The sequence below is a fragment of the Aplidium turbinatum genome, chromosome 1 (assembly GCF_918807975.1).
Source record: "Aplidium turbinatum chromosome 1, kaAplTurb1.1, whole genome shotgun sequence".
Lineage (NCBI taxonomy): Eukaryota > Metazoa > Chordata > Ascidiacea > Aplousobranchia > Polyclinidae > Aplidium > Aplidium turbinatum.
The window spans coordinates 53956918-53977150 of record NC_137472.1 but is presented as its reverse complement, the minus strand read 5'-3'; the positions used below and the strand labels follow the sequence as shown (position 1 = coordinate 53977150).

General features: G+C 37.5%; 1 protein-coding gene across 1 annotated transcript; it reads right to left on the bottom strand.

Moving 5' to 3' along the window:
* Positions 1-4384: 4384 nt before the first annotated feature.
* LOC145767212 (arrestin domain-containing protein 3-like) lies at positions 4385-13143 on the bottom strand. The gene is made up of 9 exons (XM_082578996.1): positions 13023-13143; positions 12502-12636; positions 11940-12041; positions 7484-7611; positions 6377-6519; positions 5954-6113; positions 5501-5566; positions 4953-5157; positions 4385-4563 (listed from the first exon to the last, which is right to left on the bottom strand). Exons 1-9 carry the CDS (start codon positions 13141-13143, stop codon positions 4385-4387), a joined length of 1239 nt encoding a protein of 412 aa, XP_082435122.1.
* Positions 13144-20233: the final 7090 nt, after the last annotated feature.

Below are 20233 nucleotides of genomic sequence, written 5' to 3'. Positions count from 1 at the left end.
TTCAGTATCGAAACATCTGTTTACTGAACTTAAGATCATATATAAATTATAACTACAAACAGGGTCACTGTTTCTTGACTGTTTGAAACTTTGCACTTATACGCTAACTATATGTCCTTTGTACAGAAGACCAAATAAGGCATTTGTAGAAAACCTATTTTCAGGTAGATGCAATCATACTACAATATACTTTCAAAGATGTGGCCAATTTTCTTTGCCGCTTTACTAATATGTGAATACCGTACCAGAACTGATGCCTATCAATTGTGTACTGTGTAAGTGTAGAATTGTCAGCACTGTAGTCTATTAAGTAGCCAAAGGCTAAAACAAATATGTTCCTGTTTCATATAGAAGCTGCTGGTAGTAAAAATGGTGGCTATACGTGTAGTGCTTTACTTTACAGCTCTTCAACTGCAGTATGATATTGGGCTTTTGTTTGCAGAGATGCATAAAGGTTCGTAAATAATTTTATATATGTAGCTACAAAAATTAGTTACCTATTGCTAAGTTTTAAAAGCCATAAATGAATACAACGAGTACGTACTTTATGAAATTTTGATCCATTCCGTAGCTGCCTCAACAAGTAAACACAGCATAGATTCTACCGTAAGCTTATATTGTAGGCTTTTATGTGCAATGGAATGGCCAACCATATCAGGCCGCTTTGTTACGTCGTAGCCTATGATGAACCGATGGACATATTATAATTTTGTGGCTTCTCCACTTAGCATAATGTATTTGTGTGACAGAAACTAACGCAATTAAAATTTTATTGAATTTGGATTTTAGTGGTTTTTGAAAAATGGTTAAGAACTGATGGAAATTTGGCTTGGTCTCGCGTTTATTTAACTGACCACGTTCTATTTCCAGAAATGTCACTACACACATGAAACCAACAAAAATGTATGTTATGTGCTAATGGCTATTCTGGGCATTTCCTTGATCAAGATTTTCAACGTTTTAATTCAAAATATTTAAAAAATAAAGTCGTCATCAATTTCCATAATTTCAGAACCATACCTTTTCTAGGAAAGGCATCACTAAAATACGCTAAAAACTATCGAAACTCTTCAAACACAGATCTTACGTCGACATTGTCCCTCTATACAAAACCTTCAAAACTATTACTAAATATTTTTCAGTTTCACTTACATCTCCCTCTACCCAGTCTCTTCGCTCCAACGTTGTCCATAAAATCACTTGATCGTGTGACACGAAAATGACAAAGTTTGCGCAAATATGTCCACAAGACACTCGTCTAACAACAGCCGCGGTTGAGAACTATGTGGCAAGAACTAGTGGTGCGATATCGACGAGCCCAGCCTCATGGGCAAAACACGTGTCTTCGGTGTCTATCGCGGTCAATTCTTGCTACACTCCACTGCCGAGAAATATAAGTTGTTATCTGTTACTCTAAACTCTAAAGTAACTTACTTTTCACCCGATGCTATAAAACTAGTTAGGCTGTGGGATTTTAAGAATAAGATATGTTGCTTGTTTTATTGGTTATCATGCAGCATTAGCTAACCATTCTTTTGGTTCCAGTTATGCTGAACATCATGTCTCACTATCATACGTCATTACAGGTTTGTTGTTCTTCCGGTGCGCGTGCTTGTAAAACCTACTGCAGTTTGGCACCAACATAAGGCAGAATTGACCAATCAGATAGCACCAAGCCATTCAAACCTCTCTAACAAGAGGAGAAAATTTCTCATTAGGAAATAAAAACTTCTCCGACAATGAGTGACGTTTGTGCTTGCAGTTCAGCTGCCAGATTCACAATATACAAGTGGGCAAGTTTTGTTGTTAGAAAAACACCGAAGCGGGCTAGTTTTTTGCTAGGTCAGACTCATGACAAAAAAGAATCATTCCCGTCGGTACAGAATCATTCAACAACAAAGCCTTTTCAAACTGATATCTTAACTCTTTTTTTCATTGCTAAAAGTGCTCAGCATGAAATTACATACTGCACTAGCGTACGCAGGGGGGGGGCTATTGGGCCAAATGCTCTCAGAATGCACCAAATTCAAAGTAATTTTTCAAAATTTTCTGGGGGAGGCCCCCCAGACCCCCCGCCGCTGGGTGTCGCGCGAAAATGCCGTCGGGCTTCGTCCGCCGGTCATCACAATTTCTGGCTATGCTACTGTCAACGCCCCCTCCCCCCCTTTGAGAAAATCCTGCGTACGCCACTGACATACTGTGTTATATTGTTAAGCACAATACATCTACGATAAACGTCAAATTTATATAAAATTCAAAGATGTTTACGAGACTAAAAAGTTAGGTAGAAAATATTCAATGCAATATTATCTGGTTAAAAATGAAGAAACCAAGGCAATATATAACGTGACTTCGCAATGCGACACCAAAGTATTGAAAACAAAACAAGATTACGTCATGACACGTATAAAAGCATAAACGGAAGGTAGCTTACTCATTATTGCTGCCATTGTTTTTGAAAGATCAAAACGTTCATACGTTGTTGCATAACCAAGTCATACAAGCAAGCTACGGAGCAACGAAAGGTAAAGTTTTGAGAAAGGCGCTGACTTGTTGACGGCGTGGTAGAAGGCTAAACCTTGGATTTTGATGCACGCATCACACGAAATGTATCATACTATACCATACGTACGCACGTAAGGCGTGTATACCAGCATTAATATACTACTGAGGTATATTACTCCATTGTATAAGTACCACTCCTCTACCCAATCAGAAGCTTGCTGTCCATGCCTAAAGAACTCAGGAAGGCATGCCTGCGGTTAGCAAGTATTGTGTTAGTCCAAGCAGATGTAGGCTTTTTACATGCCCGCACGCGGCAACCAGTAAAAGAAAATACGCAGCTTGGAAATGCACCCAGGGTAGCTTGTTTTATATACGAATACGCTTTGGAACCAATAAACCATTTCCAGATAAATGGATGTCTTTGTGACATGTAGCCTACCATGTTTTTAACCAACAAATTTACATTTTTAACCGAAACTTATCAGAATTGCAAAATGCATTTCAACGCTGCAAATTCAAAACACAAGCTCTGTTCTCACGAAACTTAGGTCACGCTTCCTGTTTAACAAATGTCACTCACACAGAATTTAGCTAAACACATCTGTATTTCTAATGCGACATATCTATGTAACCGGTATCGCTTTTCCTTTGATTCTTACGATAGCTAAAAGGCTCTACCGGTATATTATGAAGTAAGCGGGGAATTGAAAAATGCTCACACTCAGAAATAGACTTGCAAAGCGAACGGACTGAACACCAGAACGAGAAGGTAAATTTCACGACGGGAGAATGTCGCTTTTCAGACACCCGTCTCTTGCAATGAACTAAATTGGTTAGTCATATTTCTCAATTCCCCGAATAGCAAACTTGTAACTTTGATTAATAATAAAATATATTTAATATTTCATTTAATTTGTTTAATTTTTTGTAGGAAATTATACCCTAGACTAGACAGAAGTCTAAATTATCCTTTTGTAGCTAGAGACTTAGAGTCTCTAAATAACCAAAAGGCAGACAGACTAAATTATCCCTTTTATTTTTATAAACAAACAATACGACAATTATAGAGACGCAAAACCCTACATTGGGGGTCGTCCGGGATATATCCTTTTAATAACTCTTTTTAATAACAAAAAGAAGATTCATAAAGGCAAAACCCTACATCTTCTTGCTATCACTTGCCTTTACAAACGTCTAGTAGGATGACTTTCTACTAGCTCAGTCAATAATCGCTTCTGTTTGTAGAAGTGACAGTAAAAAATAAGACTACCGGTACTTTAAAAAACTCTACATCAAAGTGAGTGACAATAGCAGTCACTTCAGTCATCGTGGGCCATTTCTTGGAAGGCGTAGGCGTGTGAAAGTGCGAATGTTATATCTAACTATTTTTTTAAAAAGTTAATCACGTATCCAAAAACACCACACAACTGGGAGCATTGGTGCAAGGCATGAGCTCAACTTGGTTGGTTGGTTTTGAATCTTTATCCTCGGACTGACAAAGCCTTGATTGGTTATTCCTGGTAGTTTCGCATACTTGTAGACTGTAGAGGCTCTTGGTTCACTAAAGACCACATTAGCAATGATGCCCACGATAGGGTTACTGGTCACTACGTACATGACCTTTCATACTGAATTCTACGAACAAAATTGGGGAAAAATATTATGCACAGAATGACAAAACAAATATACAAATAACCTATAACCTACTTAGAAAGATGAAGTATAAAAAATATTTTCTACTACAAATGACGTCACGATTGTCCCATGCGAAGCTTAGCTACATGATGCGACATCAGATAAATTGCAGATAGATGATACTTCTATAAAACGAGTACCGGTATGTTTTAATTAGTAACTGTTTAAATGGATAGTCCGTCCGTCATAAACGCTTTTCCATTTGGTCTTTTTCACTTTGAGTATGTAAACCAGACTGCTGACTCCAATCGTAGTAAGCATACTGCGGAGAGAAGGATGTCTGCCCCATCAGATGATCATTATCATCTTTATCTCTGATGCTCACACCTTTACCAGCTGCGGACGCGTAACAAAGAGGAGGAGCTATCAACGAAATGAAAGAATTTGAAACTCGTTAAAAACAACATCTTTTGTTTCATTACCAATTGAACAGTTGATTCGACAACTGGGCAGTTTTTTTTTTATTTTTGCTTCCATCTGTCTGTTGTTTTGCGTCAAGTAGTTGCATTACATTTAGGCCTACATTGCATTAAAACGACTAAAATCCTTCAAGTATTTTTGCTCATTCATCGCTTGTCACGCCAGTGTCGGAGCCAGCTACTAGCATTGTCGGTAGCCTAATGGTAAAATCGTTGTCGTCACAGGAAGATTCATGGGAGCAGTTGGTGAGGATATGTTTCGAAGGTATTTCTTGAACGTTAATATAACACATGAGTTTAATTTTGTTAATAAAAAATAATACATTTTCTTACGTTGATAAACATGAGATTGATCACTTGGTTGGGGCATCGCTGGTGGAAGGGCGGCCATTGGTAGAGCCGTTGGTGCGATTGGGGGTGCAGTGACATCGGGGGGTGCCGCATTATAAGGGGATGGTCCTTGCAGAGGAATGGAGCCCAATGTGATCGGGGCGTTAACCCGAAGGTTGAGGCTTCCGCTCGGTACAACCACGCAAAACTGTAGAAGGATACGCAACAGTTTGAACTCTTGAATCAAAAACTTACCTCATATTTTCTTACAAGTGAAAGCGAAATACCCTTCATCGAACATCACGTTCCAAGTAGTCTACTGTTAAAGTTTTATCATATAACAACTTAAGCATCTTAAATTATTTTAGTCTAAAATATTTGTGAAATGTAACTTTGTATTGTAATTGCTTTTAAGAGTTCTTTTTTTCACTAAATAAGTAGTTTGGATCTGGCCTCTCTGTGAGAAATATGTTGAATTGTGGTTTTAACAAAAAGAGCATTTAACACTGAACTATGTTCGCGACCGATTCAAACAGTCGCTGTTCACTGACCTCTAACTGATAATTAATGATGATTATGTTGCAGTACCGAAGCAAGGATGGTGGAAGTGCTGGAATCTAAATAGGAAAAAAGGCGTTTTGTTCAGGATCAACACAACACGTAACACGGAGTGTGAATGAAATCAAACACATCGGTTGTAATCAGGTATTTCGGTTACTAGTATTTCGGTTAAGCGGGTAGGCTATTTCGTTTTCCAAACAATTCCTAGAGACTATTGGCCAGTTAACTAACAGTACGATAAAAGTAATTCAAAGTCACTAAGAGAAAACCAAAACCCACAAGATCAAATCATAAATACATTGACAAGAAATTGATTTGGCTCCGTCTTGATCAAATTTGAATTTACAGGTGGACAAAGAATACTTAGCTTATTTGCATCATACTTTGTATTTTGATAGTAAAAACAAAAATTCACAAACATTTGTTAAGAAGCTAAGCAAGACCTGTAGTCTTTCATTCCTCCATTCAATCGACTGCCCTCTCATGCAGCCTGGTCCATCAATGGAGGCTATTTTGTACCTACGGACCGCACGTGCCTTGCTTGTGGATAGAAACGTGACTTGCTGTATGAGTGAAGCCCTGGTGCTGGGCATGTCAGACGAACTGAAAAATATAACTTTAATGCTACACGGTACTGAAAAAGATTTAATGATGCAAAGTTGATACACCAATTAAAAATTTGGAGAGTCTGTTTTCAAACAAACACAAGATTAAACAAAACGAAAACAACTGATTATGACCATCCATGCATGAAGTATTCGGATTACGGCGTTAGCACTTGTGTGTAGCGCCTTTTTGGCCTATTTACAAAACTTCGGTTAAATATAGCTTATCCATTTAAAAACAAAAGGAAAGAACTCATTTACCTGGCATTTTCAACACTTCCATTGACCATCATGAACTCTCCAGGCACATAACCGGATTTGTCGAGATGAACTTGCGCTTCTATAGGTCCACTGGCACAACAGAGACAGCATAATGTTTTTGAATCATTGTTTGACACCGGCAACTGTTGAAAAGAATTTTGAATGACTCAGTTCCAAAAACATGGACAAACCTTATGTTTTTTCCGACCTAGTATTGTTTGATCAATAAGGTAATGGATTTTCTATGAAAGGATTGCTTATTGTGGTCTAGCTCAGCCAACAAGAGTCATAAAACTAAGTCATCTCAACCACAGCAGGTTAAGTTTACACTAGGAGATTATATTGTTGTGCATAGCAGTACCGAGATATGAACTGATAGTAGCCTAAATTCTTGGTTAGGTTAGAATCTTTATCTTCGAACTGATGGATTATTCCTGGCAGTTTTGCATACTTGTAGAGGCTTTGAACCACTGACGCAGGTCCAGTTACAGAGATTTGCAGAGTGAAGTTTGCAATTGTTGAAGTGTTGCCTGTAATTTATTCCGTCCACTATTCTATCCACTAGGTGCCACTTGATGAGGAGCAGTCCTGAAAATGTGTTGTTCAAGCGCACACCCGGAGAGCCGAATAAGCATTGTTTGATCCTGCTTGCTTGTCCTGCACAAAGTCGGGCGCTTGAGCAACTGAGCTATTGGGGGACATTCTTGAAATTAGTAACACTATATAAAGAACACAGAAAGCTCTGGTAAGATGGTAATCAAGAAAACAGAATACATTGATATAACGCAACCTAACAAAGGCATAAGGATGATGAATTAAAAATGAGAAGATATTTTTTGTTCCATTCAGGCTTACGCCCGGCGGTTGAAGGTTTAGATTAAGTGGAAGGGAAGGCGAGGAAGTCAATCTTCGTGTCCACCTTCAGACATGCTTTTAAGCGTCTTGCTGGAGACACAGCCACAAGCTCTTGAGCGGTGTCGAACCGGCGCCCTTTCGAACCAGGGCTCTCACCACTCAGCTATTACTGGAGACAATAAATATTTACGTATATTATACGATGTCATATATACAATAAAATGCACAACAAAGTGCAAAACAATAGCATACCCTAGCATTAGGATCCTGATTGAGATCGACCATGTCAAGAACTGTGAATGCCACTTTTGTGTTGTGTTCAAACTTCTGTGGTTTTTCAATTGTGGATTTGATGAAGTATCTGACATAGCCAATGGAACCTGTAAAACAAAGAACTTAGTAAGTTATCATCGTCAGCATGTTTCGAAATGAGCAATTCGACAATATCTATCACCTGCATCGCTCAGGAATTTTTCAAATGGTTTTGCGTTTTGGCAACGTTACTAAACATACTGTATATTCTTTTATCATCTTCATTAAGTTCCTTCCTATGGCTGGAGGAGTTATCTGAAGCTATCCTTTGGGTGATCTCAGTTTCGATATCGTTTCCTGGTGTTATCATTTTCCCTAGATATTTGTATTGATCAACCTCCTCTATCTTTTCTCCACCTATCAAAATACCCGTCTTTGGTTGTTTCCCTGCTATCTCGTTACACATTATTTTTGTCTTTTTCTTGTTCATCTTCATTCCATCTCGTTTCCCTTCTCGATTCAGTTCCTCAAGCAATTGTTGCAGAGTACATTCTGACTGTGCAAAAAGGATGATGTCATCTGCAAATCTGAGATTGCTCAACAGTTGTCCATTAATGACAAGTCCAGTCTCAGATTTCAGCCTCTTGAATATCTCTTCAACCGCAGCTGTAAAGATAACAGGCGAAAGAGTGTCACCTTGGCGCACCATTTCTGAATCTTTATTTTATCACTTAATTTCTCTGTTCTGATTTGTGCAGTGCCATTTGTGTATTATTTTTGTTAATGTTTACTATTTTATCTGATATACCATGAATTTGAATTGCATTAAAAACAGAGGTGTGTGGAATCAAATGCCTTTTGGGGAACCCGGAGATTCTTCCCACCCTCTGTCTTTCGGTTGCCGGGGACTAAGGACCTTTTTGAATGTGTGTTCATTTTTTTTCATTTGTGGGTTTGAACCTTTACTCACCACGCTGGTTCAATGCGGGTTAGTAAGTGCCTGCAACTTGATTAAGCAGCAGGGCCATGCAACAGATGGTACAGGATTACATTTTACCTGTAGCAGATCTACTAATGATCATGACCTGACCTATTGCGAATAATGTGGCCAAAATATTTCAATTTTCTTGATTTATTTATTTGTATTCTAGATCGTACATCTTTGTTTGTGATTCGATATTTCTATTCGTCTCAATATTTCCGTATCGCATCTGCATTTTCAGTTGTTGTGTGTCCCAGATAGGTAAAGCCTTTGACTTGCTCGACCAGCATTCGTCAATAGTAATATTTAAACTTGGTACATTTTCTTTTCTTGTAATAATCATCGTTTTCGTCTTGTTTGTGTTGATTTTCATGTTATATTCTTTTCCAATATTGCTCACTTTTTTTTATTATTGTTTGGAGAGCTTCTGCCGATTCAGCCAACACAACAGTATCGTCTGCACAGTGCACACCGTACGTTGGATGTATTCAATTATTCATACCTCCTATGCTGATACCTTCCATTCCATCAATCTGTCTGAAGATCATTTCAGTATACAGGTTGAATAGACATGGAGATAGAATACATTCCTGGCGAACTCTACGTTTTATGTCCATTGCACCAGATAAACTATCTTCCATCTAAATATACGCCTTTTGCGTCCAATATAGATTAGCTATCAGTCGCAAATCTTTTCCATTTAAACCTATATCAGCCAAACATTGCATCAAATTTTCGTGTTTAACTCGGTCAAAGGCCTTTTCATAATCTATAAAGCAGGTAAAACGTCTTTATTGATGTGGTTGTAGCGTTTACATATAGTTCTCATATTGACAATTCCTTTCCGTGTTCCCTTTCCAGGCATAAAACCACTTTGAGTTTCATTTTCGATGATTTTTCTATTTCTTCTGAGAATACCTCTCAGCAAAATTTTTAATACATGACTCATCAAATTAAAGGTTCTAAATTCTGTACACTGTGTGGCTTTTGGCTTCTTCGGCAGTTTGACAAGAATGGATTTATTAATTTCAAGTGGTATGTGACCTTTCATGTAGATGTTACTACATAAGTTATAAATATGTTTCAGACCTTCACAATCCAGAGCTCTTATCATTTCCGTTGTTATTGGATCTTTACTTGGAGCTTTATGGTTTTTCAATTCATTTATGGCTTCATCAAATTCAGACTTCAATATTGGTTCACCTTCATTATTAATAGCAGAAATATTTCCTCTCTCATCTCCATACAGGTCGCTAATATACTCTTCCCATCTTCGCGTCGCCACATCCCGGTCAAAAATCATTTTCCGTCTTTATTCTTGATACAATAATGTTTTGTCTTGCTTATGACGTTCTATTACCAGTCGTTTCTCTGTTTGATGTATATCTCGTGACTTGTGCCTAGCTTCTAATTGTTCAATAGTTTCACATTGTTCATCTCACCACTTTTGTTTTTCTGCTTGACACTTATGATTTATTTCTTTATGTAGTTTAAAATATTGGATGTTATTGTCTTTGTTTCTTTTTCTTTCCATCATCAAGTCAAGAATCTCTTGATTCATTCATGGTTGCTTAAAGACTTTTTTTTCAATACTTTTTGCTTGCATCATTCAATTTCTTCTGTATTTCATGCCATCGGTTTTCAATCATGTTCTCAGTGTGAGCATCTTTCCTCTAGTTTTCAGACATATTCCGTCAGGCTCATGCCGTCCATAGGGCTTTGGGTATGTGCCGTCATCATAGCTGTCCATACTGGTAGCTGGAGATGCTCCTTCCCTGTAGCAATTAGAGGATGTCTCTGCAGGAGTCACAGATCTATCCTTATATCTCACTTCATTGTTACTAACGTTCATTGTACAATACGGAGAAAAATACTTGATGAGGCTCCAATCTCTTTCGAGGTGACTGGCCATTACTCAATTTGTCAATTTGTCAAACGACTGTTTATCGAAACGACTGTTCACGGAACGACAATTTATCGAACGACAGTTAGTTGAAAACCTAACCTTAAACCCTAACCCTAATCTCTAACCCCTAACCCTTAACCCCTAACCCTAACCCCTAATCCCTAATGCCTAACCCCTAACCCTATAACTCTAACTCCTAATCCTAACCGTTAACCACTAACCTCTAACTCTTAAGCCCTAATCCCTAACCCCTGAGTATTCGATTGCATATGTGCTTCGTTGTTCGATAAAGTGTCGTTTCGATAAACAGTCGGTCGATGAACTGTCGTTTCGATAAAAAGTCGGTTCGATGAACTGTCGTTTCGATGAATTGTCGTTAGATAAACTGTCTTTCGATAAACTGTCGTTCGATGAACTGTCGTTCGATAAATTGTCTTCTGATAAATTGTCGCGTCACGCTGAATACCAGACCAAGATAACCCGTCTCTCAGCAGGCAATTGTTTGTCGGTGGCTCATCTTCCCTTCTGTGTATGTTCTAAATGTTGTCACATGCTTGCGTTTTACACTTCATGTGGTGTGTTTCCGCCGTGTTATTCACTCGTAATCATTATTGAATCACTTAATGAGTTTGTCTTTTCAGTTTGGAGTGTCGTTGCAGTTATAGTCAGATTTCTCTTATAATTTTTATTTTACTGTACGTGTATTGCAGATTTGTAATTCCTGATGAAGACACAAGTAGGCTACGTGTCGAAAACATTAGAATTTATTTTAATTATGTTTTTTTAATTTTTTTGGAGTGTAATACATTATGTTAAACCCGTTAAAGTTACTTTGTTTTGGCTGTGTATGGTTCAACAAAGCGAACTCTCTACCAAAGGTTTATCATATATTCTTTGCACAGTAAATGGCCATCTTACTCAATCCACAAATGTAAAACATACTAACGCCTGTAGTACCTGTACACTTGTGGCAAGAGAAAATAATATTTTCGGAAAATTTTCAAGATCATAAAAATTAGAAAACAAGCTATCGTCTCAAAACATAAGAGGTTGATGCAAGGAAGAGATGAATGATAAAAAATAAACATAAACAATTCATTGAGCGCTTCAATTCCTCAAATGATGCAATGGTGATGTCAGGTAAAACTTCTCACATCTAGAAAAAGTGGTTCTTCTTATATAGATTTAACGTCATCAGCGTTGTATCAATGAAAAGGGGCAATAAGCTAAAGGGGCTACTTAGTATACTCGGTGTAGGCCAGGATAATCACTTCAACAATGAGCAGATTTCCAGCTCCAACAATTCCTCCAATTGAAAAATGAACATCGATGTAGATGTTTTACGTTATGTTGCAAAATCGGGACGTAGAATGATTAGGCAATTACGGGAAGATTGATAAGCTCACCGAGTATAGTCAAAAACGCAACATTATACAGAAAGTAGTTTGGACGGGAAATGTTGTCATAATCTTTAATATCTGAAGACTTGCTTCGCTGCTGCGAAAAGTCTCTTTGATAACAATTATAGGTTGGCACAGTTTGCTTCTAGTTCTATGGTCATTGTTCACCTTCAAATGAAGATGGTAGGTTTGTTGGAAGTTGGAAGCTGAATGGATAAACGTTTTGGCCAACAGGGATTTTCTTGGCTTCTTCCGTGTGTCCACCGGAACCTAAGGAAAATAACGATTTGTTAAATGGAGCGATGCCCTGTAAAAAAAAGTGCAGCAATCGTGACACAAATAACTTAGAAAGCAGTCCACCAAAAGCTGAATTTTCGATCTAAAAAAGCAACAAGTACCAACTTCAATGCAGTAATATACAACGTTCTTCTATCCAGGAGAAAGTATCAGGTAATAGAACTAAATGCCTGGTGAACAGCCTCGTTCAATTTTTAATTACTAAGTTGTTAGAAAAAGGCACAAAATGTTGTTTCAAGTTATGGATGAAGTTTGTAGATACAGGCATAATGTGAAGCATTCGTGTGTCATCTTGGACAAAACTTTCACACAAAAAGAAAGAACATACGTTAGTGTTTACGTTGCCAATATAATTTGAGCCATTAACCATACATGGGCACAATAATAATTAGAACAACAAAAAATGGATCTTGTCACAAATAGCAAGTACTACCTTTACCAAAAATGTAAATGTTTTGATCAAAATATGTCTCTCTTGCGTTAAAATGTTGAGTTCTCCTGTTCTTGCCGGAACCATGGCTTACACTCCAATGCACATAAGCGTGTCCATGGAACTTTACTTTAATTGCTGAATGATAAAAAACAAACGTTTGGCGAAAACTATTTGTATAACAAAGTTAGCCTACGTGACATAAAAGAAAAGCGTAAACAAAAACATCACAACGAATTAGCGGTTTTGAACAAAATTTACATAAACGTAGAACAAGGTTGACAAAGTCTTTGCAATTGCGACCACAAACGTAGATCATAACCTACTTCAATCTGAAAATGTATTCTTCTCATTGAAATGTTACTACTGTTGTCTGTACTATGGAGAGCTTACAGAGCTATACGGTCGCCATGTTGAAGATCGCTATGGTTGCTACCATTGATGTGTATTTGTATACACATCTATGAAGAATCAATAGTGTAGATCAGAAATGTAGATATTGAGAGGAGTATATTTTCACTTACCTCGCATATCCATAGGAGCACTGAGCACAACAAATAAAGATCCAGAAATAACTTGTCCCGGGTAGTATATAGAATTGGCATTGTCGTTAAACGCGACATAGAAGCTTGTTAGCTTTCCCATTTTATAAGTACATGTAACTACGTAACCTGTGGATACATTATCATATGCACAACCAGAAAGCACAATATACGTTCACATCATCAAGTTCTTATCCAACTTTAGATTTTGATATAAAAAATACTCAACATTATTAGAAACCAAACGCATTGCAACTGAAAATCTTATTCAAAACACAGCAGAATTGGTCATTGTTATTTTAAACATTGAAAAACATTAGAACCTATTGTTAACTGGTTGTTTCTTACAATGTGAATTATTCATCGCCATATACGTTCTTGCGCCTAGTGAATCATTTGATGTGTTCTCTAAGCTTGATGCAAATAGTTAGCGGGGTTACGTTATTTTTATGCAACCATTACAAGAAAACAAGAATGACTGTCAGGTATCTTGCAAATAAAGAAGAAAACTTTATAGGAAGTAACTGGACTCGTAATCATACATGTTGTCTGCAAGACATAACCGCTAGAGCAGCAGTACACCAAGGCAAGATACTATAGATCTTTTACTCTGAGTTGAATTTCTTTTCAAAATCAACCTCAATAGGGGTCTCGGTGGTCTCGGAGGGCCTTCTTCAATTGCTAGCTGAGGTTTCGGAACATGCAATTGCTGGAGGCTGTCGAGGGTCATCCAGTATTTCTAATATTGGTTTAAACCGCTCACAGCATCATGGTACAACTGTTCTTTGCTGAGTTTTTGAGCTAGAAATTCATCTTTTAAGCTCTTGCGTTGTTTTAAATACTGCATGAGCAAGCACTTTATCACAGTTTTTTAATTCTTTTTTAGTTACAAAAGCTAAGCATAAAAAATAAGCATCTTTTTAAGCTAAGCTTTCTTTAAAATCAGCTAAGCAAGATAAAAATTATCAAACCTTTTCCTATACATCAAAGTCTTATGTTTGGCCGTTCTATCCAAGACCATAAAACTAAAGGGTTCCTCAGTTGCTTCATGGTAAATCGTGTTAAATTCGTCGGGGGTAATACCTTTTGCGTGATCGTCGGCAATGTGTCTGACGTCTTTATTATCTAAATTACCGAAAAAGACAAAGCATCTACTGCAGTATTCCTTCGAATGTATTTGGTACGTCGTAGTATGATTGCGTTAAATAGACTCAATTGCAATTCTGGTACCGAGACAGCGAAAAATATTCTTTAATGTTGTTCATGTTCTCTGAATCAATTTTTATGTCATTAAAAACCAACACCATGTGGATTGTATTGTCAAGTTGTTCTACTGGAATCGAATTATCAGGGTTTAATATTTCGGAAAATTCAACTAGATTGTACTTTGCTTGCTCAGGGTTAATTGTATACACAGAACATTCATCATAATTCATATATTTTTTAGCATATTCAAAAGAGGATTGGTTTTTCCCTGACCGCTAGACTCAACAATTATAAAATGACAGTCTGGGATCAACGGGTGATGCTTACAAATATCCTCTTGTCCACTGGAGGGTACTTCATCATTGTAATTAGTTATTTCCATCTTTTTATTAAATGACAGTCACAAAATTTGGTACAATATCCGGAGAAGTTTTTACCCAGGCTCCCCAGGTTAGAACAAAAGTAGGCTATCCAAAACAGGAGATGAAATGTTTGGTGAACTTGACATGAATAAGTATAAAATAACTAATGTTGGATCCCCAGAGAACCTTGGAGATGTCACCAACAAAGAGTACGTCGACCAACATGTGAAATTCTCTGAGGAGGCCCAAGGGTCAGCAAGATTGCCAAAATTTGTTTTAAATGGTTCAAGACAGTTTATTTCATAATCCACTATTTTTTCTGAGATCGTAGCCTTTTTAGCATTCAGAATATTATTGGGTTAATTGGATATTATGTACAAATTTTCACTTCATCAGACAAAGGGTTTGTAGCCTAAATGTTGGAAACAAAGCTATAATCAAAAGCTTGAATCCCCAGTTGAAGATGATGATTCTGCTACAAATGGTTATGTTGATACCAGAACGATAAGAAAAGACGGTGCTATAGGGGAAGGTGGGGATGGTTCGGACACTTTTTTGAAATTTGGCCGTAAAAATTTTTTTAAACTTTTTTGAAGCTTAAATTTTATGTCAACTTATAGCTATGTCTTTCTTGAAAAAAGGGTGCACAGCATAGATTTCTCAACATTTGTTTTCTTATTAATTTTCCTAAAATGCTGACATAACTAAATTGTCCGAACCTACCCCAATGAGGGGGTAGGTTCGGACAAGGTATGGGCTACGTCGGACAAACCAAAATATGGTTGAAAATAGTCTTGAATAACATGTATTGTACCAATAATATTTACAAAGAAATCTTGTAATTGTTTCATGTTGAAGGGAATAACAAGATATCAAAAAAATTACAGAAGGTCTATAGCCTAGGGCAGGGTTTCCCAAGCTTTTTGGGCAATGGACCCCTATTTGTCAAAGTGTTTTTTCGCGGACCCCAATCTTATGTCGCATCAATTTTCCGCCTAACCAGCGATAAATGTTAATACAAATAAAAATAAGTAACACTGAATCATGTTTATTAATCGAAATGACAACATCAATGGGATGGATGTGATTGCTTCTTACTGCACAACTTGTCAATTCTTGGAGCAATTTGTGACAAGCAAACTCACAATTCAGAGTCTACGATAAGTCTGGACCGGTATTTTGTCTTCATATTTGTAAGAGATGAAAATGCTGTCTCACACATGTAGGTAGTGGCAAAAGGTAATAACATTTGGGTAGCCTTTTGTGAGAGGAGTGGATATTCGTTCTCAACACTTAACCAGAAAGATGGAAGAGGTTTTTGATTGAAACTAATCATTAAAGTTCGGTCAGATGACAATTCAGCCAATTCTTCTTCTTTGCGTCCTGACAGATCAGTTTTTGCAACAACAAAAGGGTTTAAAACCCAGTCAAGATTCTCATATGTCTCTTTTAAAAAGTACTTCGTAAAATGTACAGAAAGCAATTCCAAATGTTGTTGAATGTCAGAGAAAATCAAATTTGTATTTATTAAAGGTTTGTTGGCAATGTAGTCACACAGAACAGGAAACATATCCACAACATTTTCATTTTTTCCTCGTTTTCCATATGTTGAGTTTCTTTGTGAATGCTGTTATTTTGTTTTGACTGAGTAAAATGTTCGCATCTCTTCCCTGAAGTGACAAGTTCAGTTGATTGAGAAGGTTAAAAATATCTGCCAGATATGCAAGTTTCCCAAGCCAAATTTCATCGGCTACTAGTGAAGCTAAGTCCGCATTGTGCGCTTGCAAGAAAATTAAAACCTCCTCTCGCAGTTCAAACAGGCGTTCTACAATCTTTCCTCGCGACAGCCATCTAACTTCCGTATGGAGCAAAAGACTTGAATGTTCTGAGCCTAGTTCATCGCAAAGTTTCGAAAACATTCGGGACTGCAGTGGGCGAGCTTTGATAGAGTTGATAACTTTGACACATAAAGATAAGACTTCAGACAAAGATTTTCCTAAATGTTTCGCAACAAGCGCTTCGCGATGAATCATGCAGTGCGTTCGTATAATGTTCGGTACTTTTTCCCTGATACGAGCTACAGCCCCGGAGTGCTTGCCGGTCATTGAAGCTGCACCATCGGTACATATAGCCACACATCGTTCCCACGACAGTTCTGATTGTGAAAAGAAATCACAAAGTACGTTGAAAACGTCTAAACCGGTTGTTCTGCATTGCATTTGATGACAAAACATGAAATCTTCTATCATTTCGTCTCCCCATGAATATCTAACATAAACCAAGAGATGTGCTTGGCTGGCAATGTCCGTACTTTCATCCAATTGGATTGCAAAATTAGTTTGATTCAGTCGTTCAAGCAGCTGTGCTTTTATGTCATTCGAAAGTTCATCGATTCTTCTTGAAATCGTGTTGTTCGACAATGGAATTTCTTTAAGCTTGGCTGCACATTTGCCGTCCAAAACTACTTCACACATGTCAATTGCTGCTGGAAGAATTAAATTTTCCGCAGTTGTGTGAGCTTTCTTGGCTCGAGCCACCCTTAGCGCCACTAAATAAGATGCTTTCATTAATTTTTCGTTCGACACCAAAGATTGTGTAAAAGTTTCTTTTTGCTTTAAATATTCTTTTTTCTTTCTGTCAAAAAAAGCCTGTGGCTTTCCAGCTAGCTCAGGATGTTGAGCCATCAAATGCCGCTTTAACTTGGCTGGTTTCATACATTCATTCGACAATGTTTTGTAGCATATTAAACACTGAGGCTTAGTAACATCTGAAGAACATTCAATAAACCCGAGCTTAAGATACTCCTCATCGTATGTTCGAACTTTTTGTCTCTTCGTCTTTCGGGATGAAACATCCTGAGATTGCTGGGCTTCACATTCCGAATCATTCGACTTATCCTTTCGCTTCAAAAATTTATCCATAAGATTTGAACTATAACACTAAAATTTAAAAACAGAAAAAAAATATCCGTGTCAGTCAGGATATTAGAAAAATCGCAGAGGTGGCACTGCAGCTGACTACCGGTAGGCCTACATGTTTGACAAATTTATTTCTGCACAAACTTTTGCAACAGGTTATCGCTTAGCCTCAATTGTTGTAGGCCTACTGACTTTGTAGACTACCGGAGAAAAAGCTGCGCAGAAACACCGCCCTTTCGCTTTGAGTTATTTCTATGTTTTTATCTATTATTTTTATTTTATTTTGAATTATTAAGCTAGGCCTAAAGGCCAATTCGAACAAAAATTGAAACTTCAGAACTTCATAACCTTACCACCTATGGGATTATCTATTTTAATGCTCGGACTGCATAGACCTACAGGTAGCTAACCGAAAAACAGTTTAGCCTTGTAGCTAAAGAGCAAACATTCCCGACTGCTATACACCGTACGTTTAATTGTTGCATCATAGACGCCGAATGCAATTTTTAAGGTAGAGCAATTACCAAGACGTACTAATAACTAATAATTCATTTCAAATATTTAAGATTGACACGGCCTAACATTCATTAAATAATTCATTTTAGTTACAAATCACGGCGGCATTTATCTGGGACAATGGAAGTACGGTACCGTACAATGTCAAGCCTGTTTTCGCCATTTTGTCATATTGTCAGGGACCCCCTGTGCAATCTTTGCGGACCCCCAGGGGTCCGCGGACCCCACTTTGGGAAACCCTGGCCTAGGGGATACCCCGGACACTTAGATATTTATGTCCGCGGTATCCCCATGGTCACGTGCAGCAAACAATGGCGGATTTCTACTAGTACAAAATGCTCTGCTAGAAAACTCTTTTGCTGTAAAGAGCCTGCTATCTACAACGTATATACTACACTAAAGGTTAAAAGCCTTATTGCACAAACTTTTTTATAAAAGCTTACGACGTTCACTGAAAATATTACCTCTTTGAGAAAAAAATCTGAACTTCTAAATTTGAACAACTGAAGTTCTTAAAGCAGTCCTAACGCAGCTGGCAACTTTCACCAATGGTGAAAATTGGCGTGCAAACTGTGTGGCGATGTGAAAATTAAACCGGAAGTTGCTTGTCCGGGGTATCCCCTTGTCCGAACCATCCCCACCTTCCCCTACCAATGGAAGGAAAATTAGTCATGAATGGGTATAGAATTTCCAGTTTATCGGATCCGATTCATTCTACTGACGCTACAACAAAAGAGTAGCCTATGTAGACGGGACATTTGTTGAATCACTAAAGATTGGAAGTCTTTAAAGTTGGATTGAATTCTAAACAGACAAGTTGTAACTTCAACTAATTTAAACGTTTTAGGAAATACAATCATAGGGCTTGAGAATCTCTTAACTCAAGAAGGAAAAGATCTAACAATCCTGAGTATAAACTCAGGGGGGAAGAAAATTTGTTAAAGTTGGAAATAAAATTATTATTCAAGTGCTCATAGATCCGGTTGATCCAGGGGTGAAAAGAATGAAAGAGCTCAATTGGATTGATGAACAAGTAAAAGATTTATGTCCTGGAATTTTCAAGAAGTTTCCAAGGCTTATCATGAAAAAAAAACCAACTACAGAGGCAATGAATAATGGTACCCGGTCATTTGGTCGACAGGACGTTTGGTCGACAGACATTTGGTCGACAGGACGTTTGGTCGACAGGACGTTAGGTCGACAGAACGATTTATTTTAGGGTTAGGGTTAGTTAACTAACCCTAATCTAACCCTGACTCTAACCCTAACCCTAAAATAAATCGTTCTGTCGACCTAACGTCCTGTCGACCAAACGTCCTGTCGACCAAATGTCTGTCGACCAAACGACCTTGCACCATGAATAATGACCATAAGCTAGTGTATGAACTCTGTCTTCTTCAAGAATTATCCGTTTGTCATCTTCTGCAGACAACGCAATTTTGTTTATATCTTCTGTGAAAATTTCATGTTGATGACTTCGAATTACATTCATTTTTCGATGTAGTTCTACTTTTGTTTGTAAGCATTTTTTGTAATCTTCAAAACTGATTGATTTTTTAACAACTGACTTTTAGACCCCTTTACACTTTTTGTCTTTTCTTGTTTATTCCTGTTTTTATCTCACTCAGGTGATCTTTAGGATACCCAGAATTGTCGAACCCGGATTCTACATCTTCGTTGATGTCCTTGAAAAGATCACTTGTTTCGATTTTGTATAACAAACTCTCTGTGTCAGTAAATATAATTTCTAGAAATTACCTGAGTACTTTGGTTTGATGTAATTGTAGTGGAAGTCGTGCATTCACGTTTTGGAGAGATCCAAGATGCTCATACCTAGATAAATTGGTTTAGAAAAATACAGTTTTATTTCTTTCATAGCAAGCAGATTTTCATCAAAAAGTCACGCGATCTAAATTGGGTTTAGCTGCTGATTTCACTGCTCGCTTTCTAGAAGTAACCAATTGAACATCAACCCTGTTTCTTATGTTTTCCATTGTCTTTCCAAATACACTGTTATTCATCAATTTGAAGAAGTTTTTCTCAAAGTCGTTCTTTGCTTTTGCTCTGAGGCATGTGTTGAGATCAATGTATTGTTTCAGCCAAGGGGATTCTGTAAATTGAATCTCCCGATGGATCTTTGTAATTTTCAACCCAAGGGATTGGAATAATTTAAGTCATGAACAACATAATT

Coding starts and splice junctions, on each gene's coding strand:
- LOC145767212 (XM_082578996.1), bottom strand. CDS start 13,143: ATGGGAAAGCTAACAAGCTTCTATGTCGCGTTTAACGACAATGCCAAT. Junction 12,042..12,501: donor CATTTACATTTTTGGTAAAG/GTAGTACTTGCT, acceptor TATTTTCCTTAG/GTTCCGGTGGACACACGGAA. Junction 6,520..7,483: donor ATCAGGATCCTAATGCTAGG/GTATGCTATTGT, acceptor TCTTTTCAACAG/TTGCCGGTGTCAAACAATGA.